Source organism: Aureobasidium namibiae (assembly GCF_000721765.1).
Source record: "Aureobasidium namibiae CBS 147.97 unplaced genomic scaffold scaffold_1, whole genome shotgun sequence".
Classification (NCBI taxonomy): Eukaryota; Fungi; Ascomycota; class Dothideomycetes; order Dothideales; family Saccotheciaceae; genus Aureobasidium; species Aureobasidium namibiae.
Window position 1 is genome coordinate 2,413,007 of NW_013581208.1, and position 27,292 is coordinate 2,440,298.

Consider the following 27,292-nt stretch of genomic DNA (forward strand, 5'->3'; position numbering starts at 1 on the left):
TAGGCACTTGTCGTCGAGGAACTTTTCACGCGTGAGGCGGACAGGCGGCTATCAGATTTGCCAGTAAGATGGCACCTTGGCACTTGAGGCTCCACGGAAAGAGCTGACGACGGAAGCTGTCACACAAATCCAATAGATGTTTCAGTTTGGCGAAAGAAATTTGACAGTGTATTCGTGTTGGTGTCGAGTCTACTTGGAGAAGTCATCTGCCAGTGCCTTGAAGTCATTTTGAATTGTGACTGTGGCTTGACCTCGCGTTTTGACAGCAAGTTTCCTAAAGCTTGTGGAATATAAAGCTGTACATCTGTTAGTCGATATGATGGCGAACGCGTTCATAGCCTATATGCCCGACACGAGGACACGAGCAAGATGGCGGTCCCATCAGAGACACGATGCAATGGCATCAAGTTGTCGTTGGTACAACCTTGTCACGGAAGCGCGCTCTTGGAGCTTCGGCCAGAAGCTTGGCACTGACAAAGCGCAAGAAGAATGTTCCGCAGCTTCGTCGACACGCTGCTCGTTGATGCTAGACCGACTCAGACATGGCCAATTGACACTCGAATCAACGTCCAGCGTCTTCGCGGCGCCGCCATGTCGCAAATCCTCGCCCCGTAACCAGCCTCAGACAAAGTCGCTTTCGTTCCATCTCTCGCCCTTCGACCGCCGATGACGACCACTGCGACGCCGGACGCGACATTCAAGACGATGCAGAATACCGCTTCCCAAGCACAGCAGCGGTCGTTTGACAAGCGATTGCGCGATTGTACTCGCACGTGGCCCGACCAGTTGAGTCTCGGCTCCTTCAAGGTCATGATCAGGCTTCACAGGACGAAGATACACCAGTGTTCCACAATCTGACGGACACGAGCTCAAGAGTCGACGCCTCGATTACATTGTCCCTTCTCCAGTCGCTACCCACGCGGACCCAAGCCATTTCTGCCTCCACACCAAGGCTGAAACTCCCCTCCTCACGCCTTCCCCACCGAAACCTCTGAACCATCGCCTCCCGGACCTTCCACCACGACGGCATCATGGCTGGTCTCTGTCTCGGCTCTTCTCTTGTCTCTCCATAACAGCATCTGGATCGTTGCCGTCACGGCAACTGGCTGGCGTCAGTACTGGTCCTTGTCTTTGGTTATGACCGACTTACTCAGCAGACCCTGCATTGAGGCAACCCACGTGTAGCCCCTGTGAGCTGCTGGGAACTCGGTCGTCTTCCACACAAAGTTCGGCGCCTGCAGTACAAATGTCAGCTCCAATCTCTGGGTATCCTTGCAAGCACTTACGACAGCCTGCACCACGTACGCCAGGTCATTCGCCATGGCCACCAGCAACGCTCGTTTCTCCGTGTCGCCCGAGCAAATCTCGTTGATCCAGCTCAAGATCAACGGTCCTGCTCCCATCTGTCACATCCATGTCAGCTCTCGAGTCAACCGCGCACGCTTCACCCGCAACCACCTACCCCGATATTGGCAAACCAGTACACCACCATGCGCCCTGTGATATCCGCGTACAACGGCATCTTGAGAAGAGCAATGTGGAATGCCATCTGGATACGTCAGCATACTTTCGACCCACGCCTGGCTATGCTCACTGTAATGACGGCGCCTGCATATATGAACGGCCAGCGGGCACCCTTCAACGGTCCGTCCGAGAGCCAGCCCCACGAGAGCGCCATGACGATGAATATTGCCGTGTTTGGAAGCGGTACTGTTCACATGTCAGCTCCCGAGCAAGAAGGAATAGCAGGGCTGGGTGTTGGATATACAGTTGTTTATCTGCGGCACGCTATAGTGGCGCTCGGGCACGGGTGCCGGTTTGGCATTGAAGCTCTTCAGCCAGTAGCCCATGCCTGCTTGGGGGCTGCCATTGTTCCACACAATGTACAGTAGCGCTTGTGCGTGTCAGTCAGATTCGTATGTCGCCAATACCAAGACTCACGAAGAAGGTAAGTATGCCAGCTGAGCAAGATCGACTTGGCCTTGGCCTTGGTCCAAGGCTGCTTGCTTGCCCGACCGACAGCTCTCATGCGTTCAACAGCGAGAACATGCTCCTTTTCTGTCGTCCACCACGTCCTCTTGCCATCCTGAGGTAGGTTCGGGAAGAAGATGTACCCTATCAAAGCCAATGGGATTGTGATGATGCCGTCAATGATGAACAGCCAACGCCACCCTGCATGTCCATGGACACCGCTCAGATTCTTGTATGCAGCGGCCTGCAAGAAACCACTGAACATGTTGCCAACCGAGCCTGCGAGCCAGAAGATCATCGATCTCTTGCCAATCTCTCTTGGGGTGTACCACGAACCCAGCATGTAGTGAATGCCTGGATAGAAACCAGACCTTGGAGCGTAAAGTGTCAGTCAAGCAGCTTATCTCTGGCTGACAGGTACTTACTCGAAGAAGCCCACCAGGAATCTCAGAGCATACAGCGCTTTGTAGGATTCGACACGAGACGTGCAAATGGTCGCAATACCCCAGCCGACTTCAAGAGACGGTATGACCCAGCGTGGAGACACTCGGGTCAGCAACAAATTCGATGGAATCTGCCCGATTACATAGCCGACTGTCCAGATGGATGTGCCTGCAGCGATACGTCAGCATCGGTTCATTCACCGCACAAATGGCTGTCATGCTTACTCGTGACCAGTTCGTTCCCATACATGCTCAAGTCTTCCTTCATCCCACTGAGAAAGGCATTGTTAACATTAGTTTGGTCGATGTTCTTGAGGAAGTAACCCAAAGAAGCGAATGTCAATACAAAGGCGTCTACCTTGAAGAGAAGCCAGCGTTGATCCGGTGGTAGCTCCCAGGTATCCCAGAGATAGCCCTTCCAGGTCTTGAGGGGCTTGACGACGACATGTTCTCTCGGAATTTGGTTCGCCTCGGTGTCTGAAGTGTAGATCTCAGTGTCTACGAGATGCTCGGGATGCTTCTGGTCGACCATGCTGATTTATTTCTAGGATACTCTCGAGTCTCGGGACATCATCCAGGTGAACTATAGTCATATTTGTACTGTGCCACCGTTGTCGATGCCAACCTTTCGCGCCTCAACGTAGCAGGCATACGTACCCCGTCAGGCTCATAACATCGAATCTCTCATTACTAGCGAGAATTGCGTCTTCGATAAGACATGCATTGAAGTTCGAGCACTGGTCGAGAACGAGTCGTATATATCAAAAGGTGTGATATGTCGAGATGCTCGGCGTTTGGCGGAGAGGCTTTGCGTGATTCTTGGAGGGGATGACACCTTCGCCTGATCCACCTCCGGACTCAACACCTCTACAAGTAGCGAACACCGTACGACTGCATCGTGATTCTTGCGCCAGGGATATAAAAATCAATTCACAAGGTGATGCCAATGGTGTCGCAGGACCCGAAAGTGATCGTGGCAATGCACGATCTTTTTCGAAACGCCCATGAATTCAGTCAGAGAGCAGCGCATGAGCGGAGTTTTTGAACGTCTCTTTCCAGAAGCAAAAGATCTCCCAAGCGATAGGCATTCGTTATCTTAGGCCATAACGAGGAGAGGAGTCGGGCGCCAGCTCGACAGCGAAAAGTGGAGTCACGCCTGCATATCAATCAATCAATCAGTGCACTCTGTCCGCAACCGGGAGGATCAAAGGCGTGCTTATGGCCTTGCTGTCGCAATATCATTATTGATAATCATCAGCTGCTAACACCACAAAAACATGCTGTCGCCCCTGCCTGAGTTCGGGTCATCACCCACGGCTCCGATGCCCCATCCAAGCAATATGGCTACCACCGAATTCATCGGTCTCACTTTCTCAAACGCATCAAACGAACTGAAACCAATTCCTGGAGCTGGTGTCGACCCCGAGTTTCTGGTCAGATATGCTCGTTCCCTAGATGACTACGGGTACAATTATACACTCATCCCCTACGGCTCTACCGGCTTCGATCCTTTCACACTCGGTGCGACGGTGCTGGCCAAGACGAAAAACATCAAAATCATCATCGCGCTCCGACCAAACACTTTGTATCCCACTGTCGCTGCGAAAGCACTTGCAACACTTGATCAATTGAGTGGCGGACGTGTTGTAGTACACTTTATTGCTGGCGGAAGTGATGCTGAGCAGGCAAAGGAGGGCGACTTTCTCACCAAGGATCAACGCTGTAAGTGGTCTCCATTTAGCGTGGACGCCCCATCGATCAACCACTGACATTACCAGATGGCCGGTTAGAAGAGTATATCAAGATCTTGCGACGCACATGGCAGTCGAAGGAACCCTTTGATTGGGAAGGCACTTATTACACCTTCAAAAATTTTCACAGCGACGTCGTGCCCAAGGAGAAGAACATACCAGTGTCTGTTGGTGGTTCTTCTGACGAAGCATACCGAATTGGTGGCTCTCTCGCCGACATCTTCGGGCTCTGGGGTGAACCACTCAAGGAAACCAAGGAACAGATCGACCGCATCTATGCTGAAGCCGAGAAAGCAGGCCGAAGCGACCGCCCTCGCATCTGGGTCACTTTCCGACCGATCACTGCCGAGACTGATGATCTAGCTTGGGCCAAAGCACACAGAACCCTCGACGTGTTGACCAAGCACACTGCGAATGGTGTAGGCAAGTCGCCGGCCAATGCGCCAGCGCCGCAAAATGTTGGATCTCAGCGTTTGCTCGACATTGCGAAGAGAGGCGAGGTTCAAGATCGCGCGCTATGGTATCCCACCGTGACAGCGACCAACGCGAGAGGCGCATCGACGGCATTGGTTGGGTCGTATGAGACTGTCAAGGAATCATTGCTTGATTATGTTCAGTTGGGTGCTGACCTCATCTCGATCCGTGGATACGACAATTTCAACGACGCCGTCGAGTGCGGAACGCATATCCTGCCTGGCGTCAGAAGCGAGATCCAGAAGAGATATGGTTGAGCAATACCAAGCACGGCATCTGCACTTGGCTGTGGTGTCCTGAAGCGATCGTCACAGTGTCGTGACTTGGCGGATCTAGCTTGTCCAAGGAACGCTCACGATCGTTCTGAATTCTACCCTATTGTCTAACGTGCTCCTACATCTGATTTGAGTGAAAAAAAAAAAACTCTAGCCCTGTGAATTGTCATTAGAAAGAAGACTGTTCTCAATCCTCTAAACAGATCCGACCAGGTCATGTCGAGACTGGTGCAGCATAAAACGGTGTGTGCTGTAAGATACCTAAACAAGAGGTTGACAGGTATAACAGGTGCTGCCCTTTGAGGACGAACTCATCGACTAGAGATGATCATATCTACATATATTGGAAAGAGAGCAGCGAAGGCTCGCTATATATGTCAAGACCGCTACCACCACTCGCATCCATATGTGTACTCGTTGACCACAGTCGGGGAGACACTCTTGACCGTGCAGTCATGGTGAATCACACCACATGACACCTCTTCACCATTGGCAGCCACAGTCTTGACACTGGCATCCCAGCTGCCTCCGCCAAACATACCCAAGTAAGACAGATCTTGGATGTAGACCGAAGTGCTGCACTTGTCGCTGACAGTGTCGTGACCTTTCCAGTTGTTCGTGTTTGGCGACATCTCCACCACATCGCTGCAGATGACGGTCGACCCGTCGGATCCGTAAATTGTGTACAACATGTTGATGCCTGATGCGACTTATTCCAACAACTCGGATCCCCTGTGGCCCCAGGTGGGCACGATCCTCAACGCGGATTCATGTAGACTGACAAGAGCAGGAAGAAGAACAATCTACAAACCTTCCACATGGATTCACCCGTGGTGTAACGCTCAATTGCTTTGTGCAGTCGTCAAAAGCAGAATCGACGAAACACGCGCAGGTGACTCCAGAACGCGAACCATATATCAACCGCCACAATTACCTTCTAAGGAGATTTCCGCTGGCAAGATGCCACTTTCCGTTGCCTTTTTCAAGTCAGAAAAGACTAAAATTTCGAACGCTGCAAAGGTGGTTGTTAACAAGACACGTACGCGTCTGAAGCGGCCCACGAAGGTATCCACCTCGAGATTTAGAGCCCAGTCTCCACTTCCTTCTGAGTCACAACTACCACACCAATCATTATCAAACTGGGATTCAAGCGATACAAAAGCATACAGATAATGACAGGAAAACATTCTTGACAAAGATATGTGGTTAAACCAGTGCTATCGGTGCCGTTGACAGCAGTCGAGTTGAAGCTCCTATTCTAGACTCGATAGATGATTGAGGCTCTATCTGGCGCGGAAACTTTCGTGAACGCTACCCAGGTACTATGGATGGAGGTCGTCAAAATCGATGATGCGTCGGTCATACGCCATATCGTCTGTATTGGTCGTCGTCCTGCGTCGAGAAGGCTGCATCGTCTTGTGCGACGGTTGAGGTTGTGCGATGCCTCGTAAAGCTTCGTTCTCTTCTCGTGTCCGGAGCAGCTCATGCTGCAATCTCTCATTGTCTGATGCCAGGGAGTTGCTACGTACTTCCAGAGCTGATAGCTGAGCTTCTAGTTCTTGTACTCGCTGACGCTTGCGGTCACGAAACGCTCGTTGTCTATAACCACCACGATGCGTTAGCAGTAGAGTCCGTGATGAGGCATGACTAACAGGGTACTTACGCGGCTCGGTTCTGTGCTCTTCGTCTTCGCTGTGCTGGCGTCAAAACCTCCTTCACCTCAGATGTGGCACTACTGCGTCGTCTTTGATACACCAGAAGTTCATCAACATTGAACTCCACGGTCGGAGAGGTAGGTTGCCCAAAGTAGATCTCGACATCGTTTCGATACATCAGGGGCTGTTCTGGTCGCACCGTCGCATACTCGTTGTCATCGTTGAGAACTACTGGGCCGGCCGGTGTTGTGTGGTCGGGAGTCATGGGCGAAGGTGCCTGGGCGAGTGTTCCTCCTTCTGACGGAGCAAGTGCGTGCCGCTCATAGCCGTAGTGATACTGAGACAGCATCAGCACATATTTTATGTAACCTAACAGAGCATGTGTACCTGTGTCACACCCGACCACAGAGGATGTGTATGCGTGAACCCTTGGTTGTGGTGTGCGTATATGGGATGATGATAGGCGGCCGTCGTCACGCAAGATTGTTGGTATTCCATGTTTGATTGGATGGCTAGATGATTGGTAACAAGTAGATCAGGTAGAAAGATTCTGTCTGAGAGTATTGATTAGGGGGTGGGATGAGATTCGAGTAAAGTCTCAACGCGTTGTTGCAAAGTTGTCTCTGAACCAGGTTGACTGAAGTTAACACAACCTTGTCATCTGATAGATGGTTTGGCTTCCGCGTTAGAGGCAGGAAATTTTGATGTATGAAGAGCAAGCAGCCGTCTGGGTTGTAACAGACGCAGGAGCTTTGGTGTATCACTCAAATCATGGCACAAAGGTCGGCACAAAGGTCATGGTTTGATCACAGATGGGGTCCTCAATTTTGGAACCTCGTCTTCCAGGCAGCTTCGACGGATTTGGCGCTCGCTGATCCGGTTTCTTGCAGCTTATTAGGCACGTCCTTGTGGGAAATGTGCCTCTTTGCAAGTGGAGTCTCGCCTTCTACGATTGGTTTAATTACCGTTTATGAACCATTATACAATTCTGCATTCAGGTACTGATGCTCCGGCAGCGGTTAGACCACTCTGTATCTAGATCGAGATCTGACGGGAGGTAGTTGTGTTGTGATCAAGCGCTCGTGCATACCATCACACACGCGTCGGCTTGACCTTCTAACATTCACAGATTCTGCGTCGCTTCGGTATCTAACCTTTTTATGGAATCATGGCTTGTGATCTTCGCCTAACTCAAACCACAGGCTTCACACACCAAAGTGTCCCCCAGCCAGTCGTTCACTTGAAAGCCAGCCGTATGCACTCTGGACCATCCTCTCATCTCGGAGGTTGAGACAACTGGCTGAACAGTCTCTCAGTGAGAAGGATTGTTATCTTACTACGGATCCACCTCCAGTAGATGATGGGTCTGACGTTGAAGTGCCATTATCTCTCAAAGACTGCAACACATTGTTCTCTAAGCCTCATCTCTTCCAGCTCTACGATGTCACTTTCCCGCTCGTTTCTGGCGGAGAAACCCGTACCGTGCACAAGCCTTTGGGTGGGAATCAATTTTACGGTCTGACCGAACTCGAGGTCCAAGCCCAAAGATAGTCAGAAAGGCCATTGATTATCGGAGTGATGACATGGAGACATCTACCTGCAAAAGCAGTCCAACCGCTGACAATCGAGACCGGATTGTCTCTTCGAATCCTTCAGAGAGTAAAAATCTTGACCCTAGATCCTTCCCTGCATTTACGAGCTGCTGCAACTGGTACATCCCGACGGGATATCTGGACGTTATCTAGTGTCGTACGGCGTATTCATCGTGCTCGGCTAGACTTCCGGATTGTCTGATGGGTGCCACTTGAACACCATATGCACCAGACCTGCAAGATCGATGACCGCGTCTGTCCGCTACAGCATCTTCGACCAGCATCCCGCCTTACGCAACCCTATCGAAAATCGGCCTGCTTAGATATTATCCGACTTCTAAGTTCTGTCACTGTCGGATCCTGGCTGGATACATCGAAGCTTACACGTCAGCTGCAGCACGTATGAAACGTAGCATCGACCATTTGCAGCACACATTCTTACTTGCAGCTCTCACGCGCAAGGCAGAGGGGCATGTCAGCCCCATAATGGAGAAGACAGTTCGACTGTTTCAACGGATACGCTCGCTTCCTTCAATTCTAGACTCCCGCAAGAGCAATACCCATGCTTTTGGTAATCGGAGCGGGTGAGAAGCCCTCTTTATTGTATGCGATCGTTGCGATGTTATCGTACCGTTTATTCCCCGCGGCGCTACTGTCTCTTCGTCCTTCTCGTTGTTTCAAGGCTCGTGTGTCACAAACTGCCATGCAGCTGCATACACTGCGATTAACCATTTATCCTCTGCTGCCTATTGGCTAAGCACAGCGACAACACGGGCTGCCCGGCAAGCCATCAAGCATAGCTGTCTTGGCGGATGCATACGGCAGACCTGGGCGCATATCTTGCAGCTGGATTACCGCGTCATCCTTCATGCCCTCTGCTGTCCTGCCAAGACATGCCATATAAGAAAGTAATCTTGAGCTTCTGGGTGCGTTTTGTTCAAATTCCGATTTGCATCATTATCGGGATCCACAGTACCCCAATTTACACGTGTGATACATGTAGTCTCACCTGGAAGATTCGGGATCTGAAACCTCGACCTCGGATCATCATAACTTATGCCATCGATCAAAGCATGCTTGAAATGTCTCTCAAAGCGAACATTCAGAAGTTGATAAAATTTAGAATAATCAAAGATCGAGCCTATAGTGGTGGCGCTAACATGTTCGACCTACTGCGAGCAAAAAGAGTTTTTGTACGATGCGCCGAAGAGAGATACTGTTGTCATGCCCCGCTTGGCTGTGTCGAAATCGACATCGTAACCTCCATCGTAGCGCATTGCGCAACGTCACCGACATTTACGATGCCATCCTTGTTAAGTGATCCAACTAGTAGCCTATCTCTTCTCTCAGGGTACTGGGCGAAACAGCGTCGGCATTCAATGGCGTACATCCATAGTCAGAAGGCCGCCTGTAGCTACAAAGACATACGAAGGTCTTAAGTGTCGACGTTACTATTGGTACTCTGATGTCGAGGCTGTCAAAAATCTTGCTTCCTCCTTTACGCAGGCAATACAACCAGCACTTGTAGTTCTTCTCAGCCACAAACGCTGAACAGATACCAGGACAACTCGATTCCAACAGTGTGTCTGAGGCGGATGCAAGTTTCGTTTAGCTGAGGCCGGGATGGGCTTCCATCACTCAACCCCTGCTTGTACAATTTTACTTGTATTACTGAGCCAATGAGCCTCCCTGGCCAGACACCTTCGTGGCGCCTTATGCTCTTCCTTCGTTGCTTGACAAAACCACTCAGTCCTGCCACAGAATCAGCGAGGAATCATCAATGAGCTGCGGTTTAGACAATATGTATTGTTCTTGATCTACATGTGTGGAACAACTCTCCGTGTGACCAAGATCGAATTGTTGTGGTGGTGACCCTGTCATGAGATTCTTCTACTCGTGCATCACTCCTGCTTTCGCATCTCGCCGGAGGTAGCGGACCTACCTCAGTCGGGACTGCCACAAGTATCACCTCTTGCCCTAATCCTGTTCCTCTTCTTCAATGCGGATCTAGTACAGCCAAGCCAGTCGATCAAAGTGCTAGGTATGATCCTGGATGAATGGCTTCGTTTCGAAGAACAATGCCAGTGGCAGAAAAAGCAGAGAAAGCATCAAACCAGATCGTTGACTTTACCATAACCGAATTCGGTTCCCAATTCTCCCTAGGTCATCCACTAGCTTTCCCTTCCGCCAATCTCTCCATGCCGTAGCCTCCTAGAGGGTAGGGGCGGTCTTCCACCTTCCTCCTGCTGCTTCTCCCATCTCTCGCCTAATGTTTGTCCATCGGAGACATCGTAGCACAATATGTGCTACCGTCTCATCTTCCATCCCACATTGGCACTTCGCGGTCTCTACCCGTAGCCTTGCGAAATATGAGTTGAGCTGGGTGTGATTCATGCGGGCTTGCACAAGCACAGCCGTCTGGTTCGAATCGAGTGCCTCATATGGATCCAGCGTGTGTTTTTATGAAGAGCGGCGTCGAGTCGCTGTGTGTGTTGGCCTCATGTGCCTAGGTTCGTCCTGCGTTGCTTTTCCTCTAGTCACTGCTAATCCTCTTTCGCCACCAGGCTTCGGACGGCTCTATGTTCTTGTATATGTGTGCCGTAAAATTGCCTATTGGTCTGCTTGCAAGGTTCGTCATGCTTCAAGCGACGATATGCGTTAGCACGTTATCTAGTACATCTTGATGTGTTGAAGCCCCTAACAGTCGAATGTTGACTTTGTAGCATTCTGCCTCGTCGAGCGACTCGAGGTGTCCATGGAGCGCTTCTCGGTTCTTTGCGGCCATGTTACCTTTTTTGAGCGCCCATTCAGCATCTTGACTTTCTGTAGTTATGATATAGTGGTGGTAGCCCCCACTTCGCACTGACACTATATAGGCAACTTTTTGTTCGATGGAGCAGAGCTCGGCGGACAATATAGGACATGTGATTGCTCGTCCTATCGTGTCTTGGGAAAATCTTTGGATCGGCCCTCACCCGCTTACGATTCCTACGGCGCACCTGCTAACTCCGTTTCATACCGAGGCGTCGGTGTATCGTGTAGTAGTGCTTTATTCTTGCTCCGCTTGCTCATTGGATCTCTTCGGCCTAACTCCTGAAGTAGTTTGGCGGAAGGCGACTTTGAGTCTGTGCTAATAGAGAGAGTCCACACTGCAGATAGGACCTCATCATCTCTCACGGCGGTCAGTAGTGCGGATGACTGTAAGCAGTATCATTCGCTGGTACGCCTAGAGAGAGGGCGAGTGTTGGTTGCTACAGAGCCGTCGGTTCATTCCGCGCGTCCAGAAAGCTATGTGTGGCACTGTGTATCGATAGAATGACAATGGTGATGCGATGGTGGTGTCATTGAATGGATCGGCCGGGTTCATAAAGCAATCAGAGCGTTGATGGCCGCAGTGCGATGCGGCTGTACGTCGACTTTTGCACACCATTACCGATTTCGACTCGAAACACACCAACGACCCATGCGATTCATTTACATGTTGATCGGAAAGCGTCATACAAGTCTGCTGCTCAAAGATGTCCGCGTCGTCTTCAGTCATCCAGGTAAGTGCTACACAGCTGGACGATACGATCCGATTTATAACGAATATCGGCTGACGATCCTATCTCAATACCGCAGACATGATCTTTGCGTATACGCTCACTCCTAGTCAATGGTGTCACTCTAGGTGGGGATATCGAGATACCGCATACGAGTCAATGACCGGGCTCTGCGCACGAGACTAGGGCCGACATATACATGCATGTTTATCCCCAGGGCGAATGAGTGTGATAGTGTGCTATCACGAGTCCAGAAAATGGACACTTCAAGCAGCCGGTCCACTCAGACACCAGGAATCCCTCCATCATTTTTGTTGCCATTCAGCCATCCATTTTTTCAAGAACTTCCCCACTAAGCCAGTCGCCAACACATCTGGCGCATTCTGGAGATGCTCGCTACATTTTCTTGCCTTGGTCGTGTCAAATGTGACCTTCCTGCAGTCTCCAGTGCTTTCCCTATCGAGGTTGTCAACAAACTGCTCAAAGTACTCAGACAGCTTAACCGCTGGATTTTGCTGTACAGCACTCTCGTCCGGAGTCTTGTTTTGGTACTCTGTAAGTCTCCTCAACCAGATCTGCGAATCCTCAGTCTTAAACTCGAGACCCTTTTTCTTGAGTTCCGCAAGCAGATCCCTGGTCCAATGAAACCTGCACGGATTTTCAATGTTGAGAAATGAATTCTCCCTATTGCAGTCCTGCTCAACACCGACCTCCAGAATAGTTTTTGCGAGCACGTCAACAGGTAACCACGAGCACATCTAGAGCAACCACATCAGCAAACATGAACACTGTAAGGAATCAAGCAAACAAACATACCATGTCAAAAGCAGGTAGTGTCTTCAACGTCAATGCGCTGCGTATAACCAACGGCCAAGCTTCACTATCATTCCAGAGTCCATGCCGAGTATCTCCCACCACCTGCCCAATCCTCAAGACCTGGACACGCGCACCCGCACTCGCCATTGCGACTTCCAGAATGCGTTCAGAGACGAGCTTGGATCTGGCGTAGCCTGTCGCTTGCGCCTGCTTGATATCCACCATAGCGGTTTCTGGGATACATGCAGGTGGAGCGGTTGCAAGAGCAACGGAAATGGACGAGCAGAAGATGAATTTCGCTGGCTGTGAGCTGGTGACGGACAAGCAGAGTTGGAGCAGGGAATGCAGGATCTGGAGTTGGGGTTTGAAGGCACGGAGGCCGAGTTGGAAATTCACGGGCCAGGCCGCGTGTATTACGTGTGTGAGCTTGTGTTTTAAGACGCTCACAATGGCGTCATCCATGTCTAGGTTGGACAGAGAGATATTGCTGTTTATCACCTTAACCTTGTGTCTTAGTCGATTTTGCGGCAGGCTCCTTGATTTGAGGGCGTGGTGTAGACGTAGGAGTGGCTCACTGCCTCGGACGATGCAGAAGACTTCAGAGACCGTGGTCGAGGAGAGTAGCTCAGAGAGCAAGTGTGCTCCCAAAGATCCAGTGGCACCCGTGAGCAATACCACAGAGGCTGACGACATGTGCCGACTGCCCGGTGTATGGGGCGAAAAGGTTGAGAATTCTGAAATCAGGTTCCGCATCAACGAGATCCCGTCTTCAGCTTCATCTTCCTGTTCATTGTTGCCTGAACAGTGGATCTTTACTGCTAGACGCTTCACATTGCCGCTTTCGAAGACGACGTTTTGAGATAACTTCTTGCCAGCTTTGACTGCTACCTTCCTAAGGATCAGGCCCCGCAAACGAATGGCTTGCAAGCTGTCCATGCCTGCCTGATGGAACTCGGTTTCAGCGTCGCTGATGTTGACAGAGATCTGTTCGTGGACGAGTTTCAGAATGAACCGCTCAAGCTCAGGCAAGCTTAACTGTAGTCCACCTTGCGAGCCATACTCCAACTTATGGTACGCCCCCTGGATCTGCTGCTCATACATGTTGTACACTTTTGACCTGATGATGGACTCTTTATCGGCCATAGGGACTTGAGCATCCACAGGTAAACAAACAACCATTTCACGACCAATGCGACCAAAGGCCTCAGTTTTAGCGTTAGCAGCTTTTATTGCAGACCAAATGGCCGAGATGAACTGTTCATCAGACATTTCCCGAGCCGCGTCAGCCTTGAACACCAGAAGACCGGGAACAGATCTATCGATACCAAAGACGACAGCCTCCCTCACAAAGGCCTCTTGGCGTACTCGACCTTCCATAGGCAAAGGCAACACTTTTTCACCTGTAGAAAGGGAAATACGGTCGTCAATGCGACCGACGTACTTCCATGCGTTGGGGATGGTAGGGTGCGGTGTGACAATGTCGCTCGAGTGAAAGGATCCTGGTGGATCGTCCGAGTTGAACATGTTCAACGTAGGTAAGGTTGAGAGATAGACGAGCTCGAAAGTGTTGTTGCCCAGAGGTTTGTACTGCACGTTTTGCTGCACGGCAGGTACGAGGCGAAAGTAATTCCATGCGTTGTCGTCCGAAGGCCGATTGATGGATGAGCCGACCATTCCGGGCTCGGTACTGAGAAGTGTCTGTCAGATACTCTGGTATAATTAACCTAGTAGAAGGTTGCTTACCCTGCAAACAGGACTTCAATGTTGACTCCTGCTTCCACCAGTTTGTCGCCTAATTCATCTGAGAGCTGGCTTCCAGAGGAAACGACAGACCTGCATTTGATGAGCTCAGACACACCGTCATCGGTTTCCGCCATGAGCTTCAAAACGTATGGTACAGTCAAGAAAACTTGTGGCTGCACAACACGACAGATCTCAGCCAGGGTTTGAGCTGTTAGCGGCATGTTTGCATTAGTTAGGTACATGCATTTCTCAACCATCATGCAATTAATCGTCAGCTTGCTGGCAAATGCGTGACAAAGAGGACTCGAAGTCAAGACCGTTGTACCGTTCCCAGTTGGGATAGGGGCCAGTAGTTTACAATGAGTTGTGGCGATTGATTTGGGTAAACCTGTCGAGCCGGATGAATGGTATACGATGGCAGTGCGCTGGGACGCACTCTCTGCATCGAGTTCGCTCCAATCCAAAACCTGAGAATCCCAGCTTGCATCGCGATAGATGTCTCGGGTAGCGATTTTGTATACAGAGACAGAGCTGTCGAGGTCATGCGCCCTGTCTCCTAGATTTAATGCAAGTCTCGAGGGGGCCTGAATGACCGTCCTACAATCATTCTCTTTCATTAGCTTGAGGCAAGCTTCTGGTGTGAGTCTGGTCGACAACAAAAGTATCCCGAAGCCGATTCTGCTCAGAGCGAATTTGGCGATGAGGTAGTCCAGGTCAGATGGCCCTACGAGAGCGACAATAGGTTCACTGGTCTAATCGAGTTAGGTAGTCTTCAATCAAAATGGCTCGGAGTAGTCAGGACGCACAGCTTCAATGGGCAGAAGCCGTTGGTAATACTTTGCAGCTCGCTCGATAAGCAAGTTCAGGTGTCTTGCAGTATACAGCTCGAAATCCATCACGGAGTCGTCCTTTGGATACCCGACCAACGGGACCTGCTCACCTTTGTGAGCAAGACTCTTCACAATGTCATCGAGAACCAAAGGCGAAGGCCTCATGATATATCTGGATCTTCTCTTCAATGGCGGGGGGAAGACTGCCTTGAAAGTGGTTGTTGAGACGCAGCTGTCTAACAGTCGACAAAGAGCTCAACGACTAAAAAGAAGCCCCGCACGGCTGGTGATCGTCCGCTTCCTGATACTCTCATATTCAAATGTTGTGATAATTTGCCACCCCCACAACTTCGAAGTAGATTGATTCTGTGAGTAGCTAATTTCATCACTACGAGCTCAACGATACCCATACAAACACGGTGAATTACCTTGTCCTACACTCCAGAACAGACCATTCCAATGCTGCTGAAGCGTTGCTCGAAGTAGCAGCTAGCGCTGACCCTCGTACGCGCTCTCAGAGCAGGAGTCGCGCTCCAAGTATTTCAGAGCCAATTCTCTCGCCGGCATCACCATCTGTTCCATATCTCAAGACTACTTCTTTGCTATGAACAAGAGGTAGAGGCAGGTTCATCTACTGCTCTAAGGGGTCTGTTTTCTTGAATGACGTGTGGCAAGGCGCCGATGCACCTCGCTGAGGAATAAACAGTCTCCGGATCCCAATTAGCGTTGTGTTCCGAGCTCGTGTATGCGGGACATCAATATGTTCATAGGCTTCTTCAACTGTCTTTCGTCAACATCATCTCGACAGCATCGCAACGAAGTGTGATAGATATGTCTGGGTCTGACTAATCATAATTTCTTTCTACAGGTCGTTGAAGGAAGGTGCGTGCTCAGCTTTCGAATCACTTAGTGTCTTCCAGGCCGACTGGGCAATGGAATTCACCACCGATGTTTTGAGTGAGTTGTCCCCACCCTATACGACTATCCTACGACTCTTGCACAGTTGTTGAAGTCCAACCCTCCAGTTTTCGCTCTCCCTTTCCCGCTCCTTCGCCATCTACAACTCAGACGAGCACAGTTTTACGGGCTTCTCCTAACCTTCGCCCTCGGAGCTATCACCATAGCCGTCAGTCTTGGTCGTTTCATCTCTACTGAAGTCGGAAAGAGTTGGAATGCAGTCTACATCTGGTCTATGATACAGATGACTGTTGCAATCATAGTCGTCTCACTCACAGCTCTCAAATCGCTTCTTAGACGACGGAACATGTCCTCTAACAAATCGCGCTCAGGAACTGGAACACGTACGACCAATGGCTATAGTAGTAATTATAGCGCAAGAGCTCGGAGAAAGATATCTGGCGCTCTTCCTGATGATACCGGGAGTGACGTTGAATTGAACCGTATCGTTGCCAAAGATGGTTCAATCGTCAAGATCAACGAAGCTAGCATCGAGTCGAGACCGGCTAGCGAAGAGAGAAGCTTCTCCATCGTGTAAGACTAACGATTGAGATTTTGATTGTTTATAGCAGAATTCCAATCAGACCAACTAGATTCTGCTATACCGGACTACTCCTAGTACAACTATCCTAGCCTTGGCAATTCTACGATCGAATTGCTTACTTTACTCAATTGAGTTTACCCGGTGATCTAGAATAAGGCAGGAAATTCAAGGATCTGAACAGCCATCATCGCCGCTACTGCTACATACTCGGCAGAAGCAAAAATTCTCTACCTAAGTTGAACTTCGCACAAATTGATCTACGAGGATAATGCGTGCACATTGGATCCTCTTGATATTTCTGAAGACGGAAGCAAACTTCGGCAAATCAGATACATAATATCCCCGTCGTCGCCATCGTCGTCGTCTATCACACTTCCTGGCTTTCGGATTGTCACTCCCGACACGCATGTTTGCCCCAGTCATCACATGATCAAGGAGATCTGACAGGTCTCACGATACACTGTGTAAGTCCCCTTGCCAACGCAGTGAGTCTAGCGCTCGTACAAACGCTGCACGCTACAAAACTTCTGCCAGATCTGTCTATCTCCACCTCTATCTTGAGGTTGCCGTAGTATTCTCGCCCGACAGCAAGCTGGTGGCCTCTGCATCGTGGGATATGACCATCAAAGCTTGGGACATCGACCAGCGGACCATGGTTTCAGAGTCTCCATCTCGGCTTCGGCATTCGAAGGCTTACTTTTTCTACTCCTACTTTTTTCCGATTAGACCTCGGCTTTCACGACATCACTACAGCCGCGACAACCGGAACCATGACCTCTAGTCCGACGTCGAGTCCGCTATATATAAGCGACGAATGGGTGATGTGGAAGTCAAGGAAGATACTCTGGCTCCCGCCAGACTACCGGCCGAGCTGCTCCACGGTTTCCGAGGGCGCTGTCGCGCTGGGCCACTGGTCTGGGAAACTGACTTGCACGACGTTCAATGTAGCTGAGCTAGAGCGACTGGAAGCATGAAGATAGTTAGGCTCAACTCGTGTTGCCATTTCCCCGCGCTTGCATGTAACCACTCGATATCACAATGGTCAAAGGCTATATAGATGAAAATCTACAATCGCAGTCCGTTGTGCATCATTGCAACTGCATAGTTCGACCCTTTCCAGAAAGTATGCCTGCACCACCTTGCCAGATCTTTGGAGGTTGGTATCTGGACTACCATGGACAATGTCGTATCCGAAAAGTCAGTTCTCGCACTTGAATCAAGGGTAACGGTCATGCGGCACAGAAATCCCAAAGGAACTTCTTGTATTCCACAATCTCCAGCTCATTTTTGATTCTCAGCTCAACCATGATGACCATGTGATGAGGCGTCGAACCAATACCTACCAACATGCCGCTGATCGGTGAACCCTACTCACATGAGGCTCTTGGATGAACGATCCTTGCGAGGAGTGATAAAAACCGCCATGCACATAGCAGCGAACCGATCATGCTGGATCGAAGAGCAAATTATTGGTTGAACTTTTCTCAATCCGACTTGAGCTTCTACTCATTGAGAAGATCTAGAGAAGCTGGAAGAGGTTGGACGACACTTTTGAGTTTCTATTCCAAGCAACGTGGACAAACTGGCAGAGAACTCCGTCAAGGTAAACTTCGCTAGCTTCGAGTCCTCAGGTCAGCAAGAGCTCAGAAGTCAATCAACCCATCAAGCAAACGTACTAGGGATGGCTTGTTTGTCTGACCGAGTTTATGGAGCCGTCTTGGCCGCCACGCAGAGTCTAGATACGTACATGCATTTGTTCAACGTAAGCAACAGCATCACGTTCCTTGCCGAGTTGTGACTGACGACGAAAGTGTTTGTCTCAGAGGGCAAACAAGGATTCATTTGTCGCAGTACTAAGAGGCATATGGAGAGCCCTTACGGAGTTGAGAGTTACTGCTGAGATCACCAAGATACAGCTGACAGAGTTATGCGTAATCAATCATCCACTCGCACATTGATACATTAAGCGGTTGTGGGCTTCTTCGAGATAAGCATCTCTTGTGGGTTAGATCCGCAAGCTCGAAGATGCTGAAGCCATCAGTGCTGGGCTGCCTCATTGGCAGGCTTGGAATTTCCAACGATATCTCGGTCCTCGTTCCTAAGCGGTCTCGTGGTCTCAATCACTCGGTTCAGAGTTCACAGCGGTGACTGAAACACGCCATTCGTCACATTAGACCGCGCGCGTTGGCGAATCTCATGCGAAAGCAAACACATGAATGATCTTGCCTTGTGTTTGTGATCAACCTTAGAAACCACTACTTTAGTTATCATGGGACGTAGGTAGTACGGAAGAGCAAAAGCGTCTCAAGGTGGTCGCCAACAAGAACAGTGGCAGAGGTGATGACGGCGACGACGATGATTAGCTACCAAACCAGACGACTTCTCCGGTTGCTGTGGTTAGTGGTCGAGCAGAAACAATCTCAAAAAGTGATGATGCTAGAGAAAAGATGGTGTCCTCAAAGCTCTCGAACGATTCAAACATTTTTCACAATAAGTCCATCGTTAGCGAGTCGCTTGTGGTAGCTTGACCTGAGGGATGGCAAGAACTTTGACAACATTGGGTCGGCACAGTATTGTCCATGTCTCTGCCCCAGTCCTCGAGCATGTAGTCGTATATGTTATTTAATATTATCAGATGTCGCTCTGCCAATACACTTTCTTCCTTTCTTCTTCTAGTAGATTTTTACATCCCGTGCATGTGTCTCTACAGTCGTAGTGTACCTCGATATCTTCTGCGTATATGAGACGATTGAGCCGGGGCTATTTCATTGCGCCTCGCTTCATACTCAACAATACGCAAGCACTTGCGTGTTTCCTCGGCCACCAATCAGGCAGAACGGCTTTCACTTCGACAAGGAATCCACAAAGGTGTCTCGAGTGGCAAGTTCGATGCTCGAACCACCCAAATCATCCAACATCTGGTACGGTGAAGACAGAAGTAGTCGATGAGCAACCCGTACACCTCATGCTCTGGTCGGTTTGTGGAGTCAAGTAGAACTGTCAAGCTTGTGACATGTTCTGTCAGCAGTGTTGTTGAAAGTCTTTGCTGGAGTGGCGGTTGCAGAGTCTGTTGCGATTTAGGAGGTTTGATGGGTATCAACAACATCCCTTTCCAGATTTTGTTGCTCATTCTGAAGCTCGGATCAGCAAGCACGCTTATGCTGTTTCAAGATCATCTTCCCGTTTTCGCATACCATGTTGTATAACACGAAGGAACTTTCATAGGCTGATACATAGTACACTCTTGCCTGGTGCTTGATGAGCAAGAGAAGAGGCAAGATACGCTGAGAAGTAATGAGACAGTGTACTAGAACGGGATTGCTCAGGTATATACGCGTTCATGTCCATGAAGTGAAACACCTCAATTGGACGATGTTCTCATCTGCAACATTCGGGAGGGATGCCGGCGCTCACTCGATAGTCAATACACCCCTGTATCTGTGAGACTGCAGCATGGTGCTGCGGCGCTCCTGTGCCTTAGCTCAATGCTTAACGACGCTAACATCCATGCAAAATATCGGCTTGCTGTCGACGGCGCGGGTCACCTTTTCTCTCAATCAGCGATCAATCAATTCTGCTGCGACTGGCTCCCACAAAGGCTTGTGATTACCAAGCCTCGAACCTTATGTAACCGGCAGGATTCTTGCGGAGATCGAATTGGCTGTCTCGAAAGCGATGAGCGTCGCGTCCACGATGATGTCGAGAGCAGTCAAATCAACTCGACAACACCTCTTTCAGCAGCCGGTGGAGCTCTCCCTACATCGAGACACAAGCACGGCATAGCATACCACGTAGCAATCCTGCTACTAGGATTCTTGGCGATTTCCTTGAGCAGCATCGTCTTACCCAGTGCATCCTCATCGATCGCCGAAGGAAGCAGCATCTCGGAAGTCCTCTTCGGCGTCGCATTTCCCTCCATCGTGATAACACCACCAGAGGAGTTCATCGCTGTCATGAGTGAGACTCGCAATGGGTCTGGTATCTTGGTTGTGAATACTGTTGGAAGCAACATTTTCTTGCTCACTTTGTGCTTGACTATCCTGTGGGTCAATACAGCTGGGAAGTCCGACTAAGGTACTGCAATCATTGTTGAGATGGCTGTACTCTTGGATTTGTCCTTCTTTATGACCGTAGTCGTCTGGTTTGGAGCGAGATTCAGTCGTCTTGCGGGTGTGGTGATGCTGTTGGGTTGTATCGCGTTATTGATTCTGGAATTCACTACTGTGGGGGAGCCTGAGACGCATAATTCCTTGCAACGTGTTTAGTAGTGAATCAATTTTGTTTCACATCCTTCAGTCAGACATGCTTGTTGTACTTGTACCGTGATCCGGATCAGACTCCATTGGCTGAGAGATCTGGCATGGTGAGCTCTCTCAACATTCTCAGCATGTCTTCGCAGATGACACCGTCCATTCAATCTCCTGGCATCAGCTTCGCTCCAGATGGACACGACCTGCACGCGCGCCTGTCTGATGCGTCTAGATCATCATTCATCGCTGCAACGTCTTCCCAGATGTTTTTAGTCGAAGTGTCCGTGCGATCCTCAGCTGCGGGAACTCGTCCGCTTTTGCCCGTGCCAAGGTCATCGCATACAATCCCTGGCGCCACGACCATGAATCGGGATCATCCCTACATGTCGCTGTGGAAGAACAACATGGAGGTTCGACAGCTCTGTCATCATTTATTGAGCCCTGGTGACCAGCTTGATCATGCACTATCATTCGCTATCGATCTGACCCAAGGCTCTTCGATGCAGACTTCCACGATGCTAATCCCGTCGGCTGTTTGGTAACGCCTTGACGCCACATGCTCATGTTGACTGACAGCCAAGACTGTATCTCGTGAAGCCAAACCCAGAGCGAGCTGGTGAACAGGCGATTTTGCAAAAAGCTGTGAGATGCCCAGCAGTCCGGTCGTTGACTCGCTTTCCATTGAAAAGTTTGATCCTCGGGCCCGCTGCACAAAAACCCAGATGTGCTCCCCTTATCAATCTGATCATCTCAATCTGATCTGATATCTTTCTTCCAATAACTCTCTCATCCTTGAGACGTCTGCGAAGATGGGCTTTCTTAGCAGTAAGTTGTTCTGCTTGGTTCATGTCAGATCAGACCTTGTTAACCTTGAGCAACAAAAGATGCACACCGTCCGAAACGAACCCAGGCAGAGAAGAAGCTTGTGAGGAAACTCGGTTCGTGTCTTGTGTCCTATATCATGTGTTACTACCCCTAACCGCTGTTCAGACTTCTTCCTTATGGTATACTGAGCCGGGAACCATTGCATTACACCAATTTCTGATGCCCACCTAGACGTACTGCTGCGCCTGCTACTTCTTCAACTACCTCGACCGCCAATCGTTTCCCAATGCATACGTCTCAGGGCTCCGTGAAGACCTGGGTCTTGTCGCCAACGAGTACAGTATTCTGCTGTCAATGTTCACGGCAGGCAGTGTTGTTGCTCACATTCCCCATGCCCTGACCATTCAGAAAGTCGCACCTCGTATCTGGCTCCCTATGATGTTGATTTTGTGGTCGGGTGTCACGATGTGTCTTGCCGCATGTAAGAGCTTCGAGGCCTTGTGTACGACCCGCTTCTTCCAAGGGTTCCTTGAGGCAAGTGTTTATGGAGGGAGTATGTATGTCTTTGGCTCGTGGTACACTCCCTCCGAACTCTCTAAGCGAGCTGCAATCTTCACCGCCGTCGGACAGATTGGCAGTCTGTTCTCTGGCCTCATGATGACCGCTATGAACAAGTCTCTCCATGGTAATGCTGGCCTCACGGGATATCAATGGGTCTTCATCATCAATGGCTTAATGGGCATTCCTTTCGGCATCTTCGGTTTTTTCTTCTTTCCGGATTTGCCTGAAAGCACTACAGCATCTTACCTCTCTAAGGAAGAGATTCAAATCGCTCACGACAGAGTTGGTCCTAAGAGCGAGAACAGCCACAGTATCCACTGGAAAACCCTTATCGACAGAGTGCTCAAAACGCCACACATCTATCTCCTAGCTTCTTTGTCTGTCATCTCAGGCATGCTTGAGGCCTTTGCTTTCCAAGGCATGTTCTTACTCTGGATGAAATACAACAAGAAGAGATTCAGCCTAACCGCCATCACCACGTACCCTCTTGGCATCCAATCAGTCGCAATCGTGTCCCAGATTGGTGCTGGTATTTTCATCGACAGAACCGGGCAAAGAATCCCCATGGTCGTCTTTGCTGCTGCAATCCAGCTCGTCACAGCCATTCTGCTCTTGCAGCCCCGCCTCTCTGATGGCGGAGTTTTTGCTGCACATTACCTTAGTGGAACTTCGTTCATCGTCAACCCCGTCATGTACGGTTGGGCGAATTCGATACTCCAGAGGATGGGAGATGATGCTGCTCGATCGGTGATTTTGTACACCATGTCTATGAGTGGCCAACTTCTGTACACTTGGTGGGGTATCGTCATGTACCCTGCCACTGATGTCCCTTATTGGAAGAAGGGCTCAAGCGCCATGGTTGTCGTGTGTTTCGCCTATGTTGCAATTGGCTTCGGCGTCAAAAAGGTATTTCCTCTGCTGCTAACGAGATGAGCTTCGCTGATATCGCCCTAGCTTGACGACAAGACAAGCTCAATCTCGTCGGAGAACGGTGACGACGAGCTCACCGAGGGGGTTATGGTGGAACATCAGATGACGAAAATCAATTGAACGACGCGATTGGGTCCCAAAAGTCAGGCTAGATGATCTCCGTTGTTCGAGCCGTGAGCAGCATCTCGCTTTCAAAAACCGTCTTGTTCCTATTTATCTTACTCAATGTCGGATTAAACGACTACGGAATACGAACAGATTAGTACCTCTGAATCCTGGGATCCTTAGTAAAGTACCATGAGTTGGTGTGCAGACTCTCACTTTCGCAAATATGTATTACATCATCACATCTTCGCCCAAATCTCGTGACATCCCGAATTTGGCTACGAAAGATACTTCTCGTACAGCCAGGTACATGAAGGCTATGACATGAAGGCCGCGACCTCACATTTCCCGTCACCGTAGTTGCGTCGCCGCTAGGCGCCAACTTGCCTACCGGAGTCGACACAGGCAAGGCGGCTATGAATCACTTCACGCACATCGTTCGAGTCGCGATCATGCACGGATGGACCCTTGGGCCTCGGGACATAGGCTGCCAGCCTGCCACGGCGCTTTGGCCAGCGTCTGTCCACGCCTCATCGACGCAAGTCAAGTGACGTTTCTTTCCTGCTTGTCCCCACGAATGACTCCGTCTCTCTTCTCGAACTCTTCTTGACTGGCGACATTGACAAATGGTCATGCATTTACTCACGCTGCCTAGAGCTTCGCTAATTTACCTGTCTCATGTAAAAGAGACAGAAGCCTTGTTACTCTAGATCAGCGGTAAGTCTCAGCAGGAGGGAGAGAGGCCACGCTAGTCGAGAGGAGAGTGCAAGCTATTTTGCAGCTTGGTGCTTTCAATACTCCAACCAGATTCCCGAACTACCTCAGGCGTAAAGACGCGCCGCCACGAAGATGTCGCCGAGTGGCGGTGATTCTGGCTCAACTCTGCGTCTAGTGACAGTCGTTCCTGTGCCGTTACTCCTGCTGCGTTCTGGCCAAGAATGTCCTTCTTTCTATCGCTTTACTCTCAGGACTCAAGGGTGCAGGGCGCAAGGCCACATAAGAGGCGTTCGTCGATCGAAATGTAGGCCCCTCGTAACCCTGCCGCCTCGCCACTCAGACACGTTGGCCGGCATAATTGGGCGTCTGCAGGCAGCTTAGCTATCGCTGTGGCTGCGCAGACCTGCAAACAAGTACTCTCTAAACCCAATGAACTGGGGGAAGGCCCGCTCGAGGTTCCTTTTTGGTCGATCCTTGCAGATAGTATTGGGAAGCGGAACTCGACCACAAACATGCCAGATCCAAAGCAGTACACTGTGGGTTGGATTTGTGCTCTTTCTATCGAGAGTATTGCGGCATGTTTGTTCCTCGACAAAGAGCATAAGGGCCGATCGGATCATCTCTCTGCTAATGACAGCAACGACTACACCCTTAGCGAGATGTCCGGTCTTAATGTTGTCATCGCAGTGATGCCAGATGGCGGGTACGGCCAGACCTCCGCCACGGGCGTGATCAAGGACATGCTTAACAGCTTCCCTAACATCAGAGTCGGCATGATGGTTGGCATTAGAGGCGGCGCCCTAACGGCGAAGCACGACATCCGACTTGGTGACGTCGTTGTGAGGTCTCCATAAGACGGCACTGGCGGAGTCTTCCAGTACGACTACGGCAAGTTGATCCAAGGTCAGGGGTTCCAGCATATAGGCTTTCTGAACCAGCCTTCGACGCTTGTCCGCACGACAGTCAGCGGTCTGAAGACGCAATACAAGAGGAAAGGTCACAAGATCGAGGAGACCATTAGAGCGATTCTCGACGACAACCCTAGACTGAGCGAGGAGTTCGGTCATCCGGGTGAAGACAAAGACCGCCTCTATAGATCCGACGTGGCCCACTCTGTCCCTTGTGGAGAGATATGTGAGGATCGGTGTGGTGCGCAACCGGCACAAATGGTGGGACGCCGCAAGAGAAGCGCGAGAGAGGACAGCCTAGCGATCCACCACGGCATAGTCGCTTCTGGTAGCAGCTTGATGAAAGACGTAATGGTCAGGGACACCCTAGCGATGGAAATGGGCGTGATGTGCTTCGAGATGGAAGCCGCTGGGCTGACGAACCACTTCCCATGCCTAGTCGTGCGGGGCATTAGCGGCTGCTCGGACTTGCATAAGAACAAGCAGTGGTAGGGCTATGTAGCGATGACAGCAGTGGCCTACGCCAGAGATCTGCTCGTTAGGATGGTGCCGAGCAGGAGGATAGGATTGGAAAGTTATCTGCTAGAAGTACGTGATAGGCAACGTCTCGAGTATTCTTTACATAACTAACGATACTGTCAAACATAGTCGGAGACGATATTGAACGGATGCGTGAGGAGTCGAGATCCTCGACAGACGTGTTGAAAGCGCACGCGCATTTAACGAGAGAACACTTCGAGAACGAAGTAGTGCGGTTCGTTGTTACCTGTCAATTTTCATCATCGACCTTCCTGATCCTGTGACACGACCTACATACTTCTGCTTGTTCAGCATAACTCTACACAGATATGATACTAAGCCCTTCGTCTTTCGTAATTGCTGTACTCCTCATCTCCAATCTCACTCGCTTGTTCCAAACATATCTCATTACCAATGACACGGATGACAATCATTGTTGATTGCATCAAACTCGCACGACCCTGGAGGACAGCCTGTGTAATAAAACGCCAGCACTCCAAGTATAGCTTAGTGTCACCTGCGGCTGAAATTGCCGCGCGCTGACCATGATCTGAGCACGGAGATAGTAAACTATGGCAAGGACGATCGGTTCGACACAACAGCTAGGTACGCAGATCCTGTAGAATGTTTGAGCGATTTTTTTTTTTTTTTTAGCACGCGGCTCCGTGCCGCTACAACACGTGGCTAAATTGCTTTTCGACTTCAGGACATGCTCCAGATGAAGCGTCTATACTCTGACACCCTCCCCTGGACATCACTGAATGGGCAAAGACGGGTAGAACTTGATTTTGAATTACGTATATCCATCCGTGTAGTGAAACCTGTCTAAGGCTTTTGTCTTAACCACGCAAGTCTCTAAGAATCAGTCGAGGCCATGGTGTTTAGTCTGAATCCTTGTGGATGTTGCATTGCTGGAGATACAGATCTCATGTTCTCCCGGAATGTGTGAGGCGCGCGACGACAAGATTTTTAGAACTTGTTTTAGCGGCTGCTAGGCGAGTTCCTCGGACTGAAACACTTGATCCGTCTCCTGATTTGCACCCTAACTCTGAGAACTCTCGACCACGAACCGGACACTAACATCTATCGAGCCGGGCTTAATCTCGAATCTCGAAGTGGGCAAAGTCCGGCCACCACATCCTTTCGGTTGCCACAAGGTGTCGCAAACGTAGGAGATAAGATCCTCGGCGGTCCCCGTGCCCGCTGATAATACGGTCCTTGTACTTCCCGCAGGCATTAACTAAAGCTGCTAAGGACTGCCAGATGATCCGGCCCAGTCGCTCGAAGCTAGAGCTTGACCTTCTACTTGGCTGGAAACCCCTAGCATCGTTGGTGAAGAGAGGACGTCGGTCCTAGGCTCTATCCCAAAGTCTGTGCCGAGGACCAGTCCTGTCAAGCCGTCTTGCATGCTTGTTTGCTAAGGATACAGAGGCAGCTGATGTAGCTGGTTGATGAGGGTCTCCTAAAGGCTAGGCTGTGGATATATGCCGGAGAAGCAGCTATACTAATCATGTATAGGATAAGAAGCCGATAATGGGTATTGTGAGTACGTGGGCTAAGCATTGGCCTAGACCATCGATTGAGAGCGATTGTCGGCCTAGGAGCGTCTATGGTCGTAGGATTAAAGGTCCGCAAGGTTGACTGTCTCGTGGTTAGCAAGCTAGGCATTAGAAGAAGTGTTAAGCGAACGACGACAGAGGAGTCACGTACAAGTACCAACAATCTTTGCGGTCTCGACTTGGTAATTTAACTTGAAGATAGTGGTGCGGTGAATGATTCTGCAGCCAGCAGAGTCATCCCCCGGCGTCTGTGGCTTTATATAGCCAACACACTAGGGAACACTTCCAGGCTATCTCTTATGTCCCGTGGCGCAGACATGAAGGC

General features: G+C 50.2%; 8 protein-coding genes across 8 annotated transcripts; 4 read left to right on the forward strand and 4 right to left on the reverse strand.

Annotated features, from left to right (window-relative positions):
• Nucleotides 1-968: 968 nt before the first annotated feature.
• On the reverse strand, nt 969-2,946 carry M436DRAFT_35855 (MFS general substrate transporter; the record flags this gene model as incomplete). Its single annotated transcript, XM_013576290.1, has 9 exons — nt 969-1,102; nt 1,151-1,235; nt 1,287-1,403; nt 1,463-1,549; nt 1,595-1,710; nt 1,769-1,894; nt 1,942-2,342; nt 2,397-2,583; nt 2,640-2,946. 9 exons carry the CDS (start codon nt 2,944-2,946, stop codon nt 969-971), a joined length of 1,560 nt encoding a protein of 519 aa, XP_013431744.1.
• Nucleotides 2,947-3,754: 808 nt separating this feature from the next.
• M436DRAFT_35909 (bacterial luciferase-like protein) lies at nt 3,755-4,896 on the forward strand (the record flags this gene model as incomplete). The annotated part of the gene is made up of 2 exons (XM_013576296.1): nt 3,755-4,136; nt 4,193-4,896. 2 exons carry the CDS (start codon nt 3,755-3,757, stop codon nt 4,894-4,896), a joined length of 1,086 nt encoding a protein of 361 aa, XP_013431750.1.
• Nucleotides 4,897-5,300: 404 nt separating this feature from the next.
• M436DRAFT_78106 (uncharacterized protein) lies at nt 5,301-5,606 on the reverse strand (the record flags this gene model as incomplete). Its single annotated transcript, XM_013577024.1, has 1 exon — nt 5,301-5,606. The coding sequence occupies one exon, from the start codon at nt 5,604-5,606 to the stop codon at nt 5,301-5,303; it is 306 nt and encodes a 101-aa protein (XP_013432478.1).
• A 630-nt stretch (nt 5,607-6,236) lies between these two features.
• M436DRAFT_34888 (uncharacterized protein) lies at nt 6,237-7,067 on the reverse strand (the record flags this gene model as incomplete). The annotated part of the gene is made up of 3 exons (XM_013576120.1): nt 6,237-6,513; nt 6,578-6,906; nt 6,957-7,067. 3 exons carry the CDS (start codon nt 7,065-7,067, stop codon nt 6,237-6,239), a joined length of 717 nt encoding a protein of 238 aa, XP_013431574.1.
• A 4,941-nt stretch (nt 7,068-12,008) lies between these two features.
• M436DRAFT_69381 (putative NRPS-like enzyme) lies at nt 12,009-15,257 on the reverse strand (the record flags this gene model as incomplete). Its single annotated transcript, XM_013576858.1, has 4 exons — nt 12,009-12,461; nt 12,520-14,206; nt 14,263-15,014; nt 15,069-15,257. The coding sequence occupies 4 exons, from the start codon at nt 15,255-15,257 to the stop codon at nt 12,009-12,011; spliced, it is 3,081 nt and encodes a 1,026-aa protein (XP_013432312.1).
• Nucleotides 15,258-20,285: 5,028 nt separating this feature from the next.
• Nucleotides 20,286-20,624, forward strand: M436DRAFT_14626 (uncharacterized protein; the record flags this gene model as incomplete). The annotated part of the gene is made up of 1 exon (XM_013576041.1): nt 20,286-20,624. A coding segment is annotated over one exon (339 nt), but the record flags the coding sequence as incomplete, so codon positions are not given.
• A 1,028-nt stretch (nt 20,625-21,652) lies between these two features.
• M436DRAFT_69382 (pantothenate transporter liz1) lies at nt 21,653-23,279 on the forward strand (the record flags this gene model as incomplete). The annotated part of the gene is made up of 4 exons (XM_013576859.1): nt 21,653-21,668; nt 21,728-21,768; nt 21,900-23,135; nt 23,184-23,279. The coding sequence occupies 4 exons, from the start codon at nt 21,653-21,655 to the stop codon at nt 23,277-23,279; spliced, it is 1,389 nt and encodes a 462-aa protein (XP_013432313.1).
• Nucleotides 23,280-24,493: 1,214 nt separating this feature from the next.
• M436DRAFT_60192 (purine and uridine phosphorylase) lies at nt 24,494-25,381 on the forward strand (the record flags this gene model as incomplete). Its single annotated transcript, XM_013576715.1, has 2 exons — nt 24,494-24,820; nt 24,860-25,381. 2 exons carry the CDS (start codon nt 24,494-24,496, stop codon nt 25,379-25,381), a joined length of 849 nt encoding a protein of 282 aa, XP_013432169.1.
• Between the last annotated feature and the right edge of the window lie 1,911 nt (nt 25,382-27,292).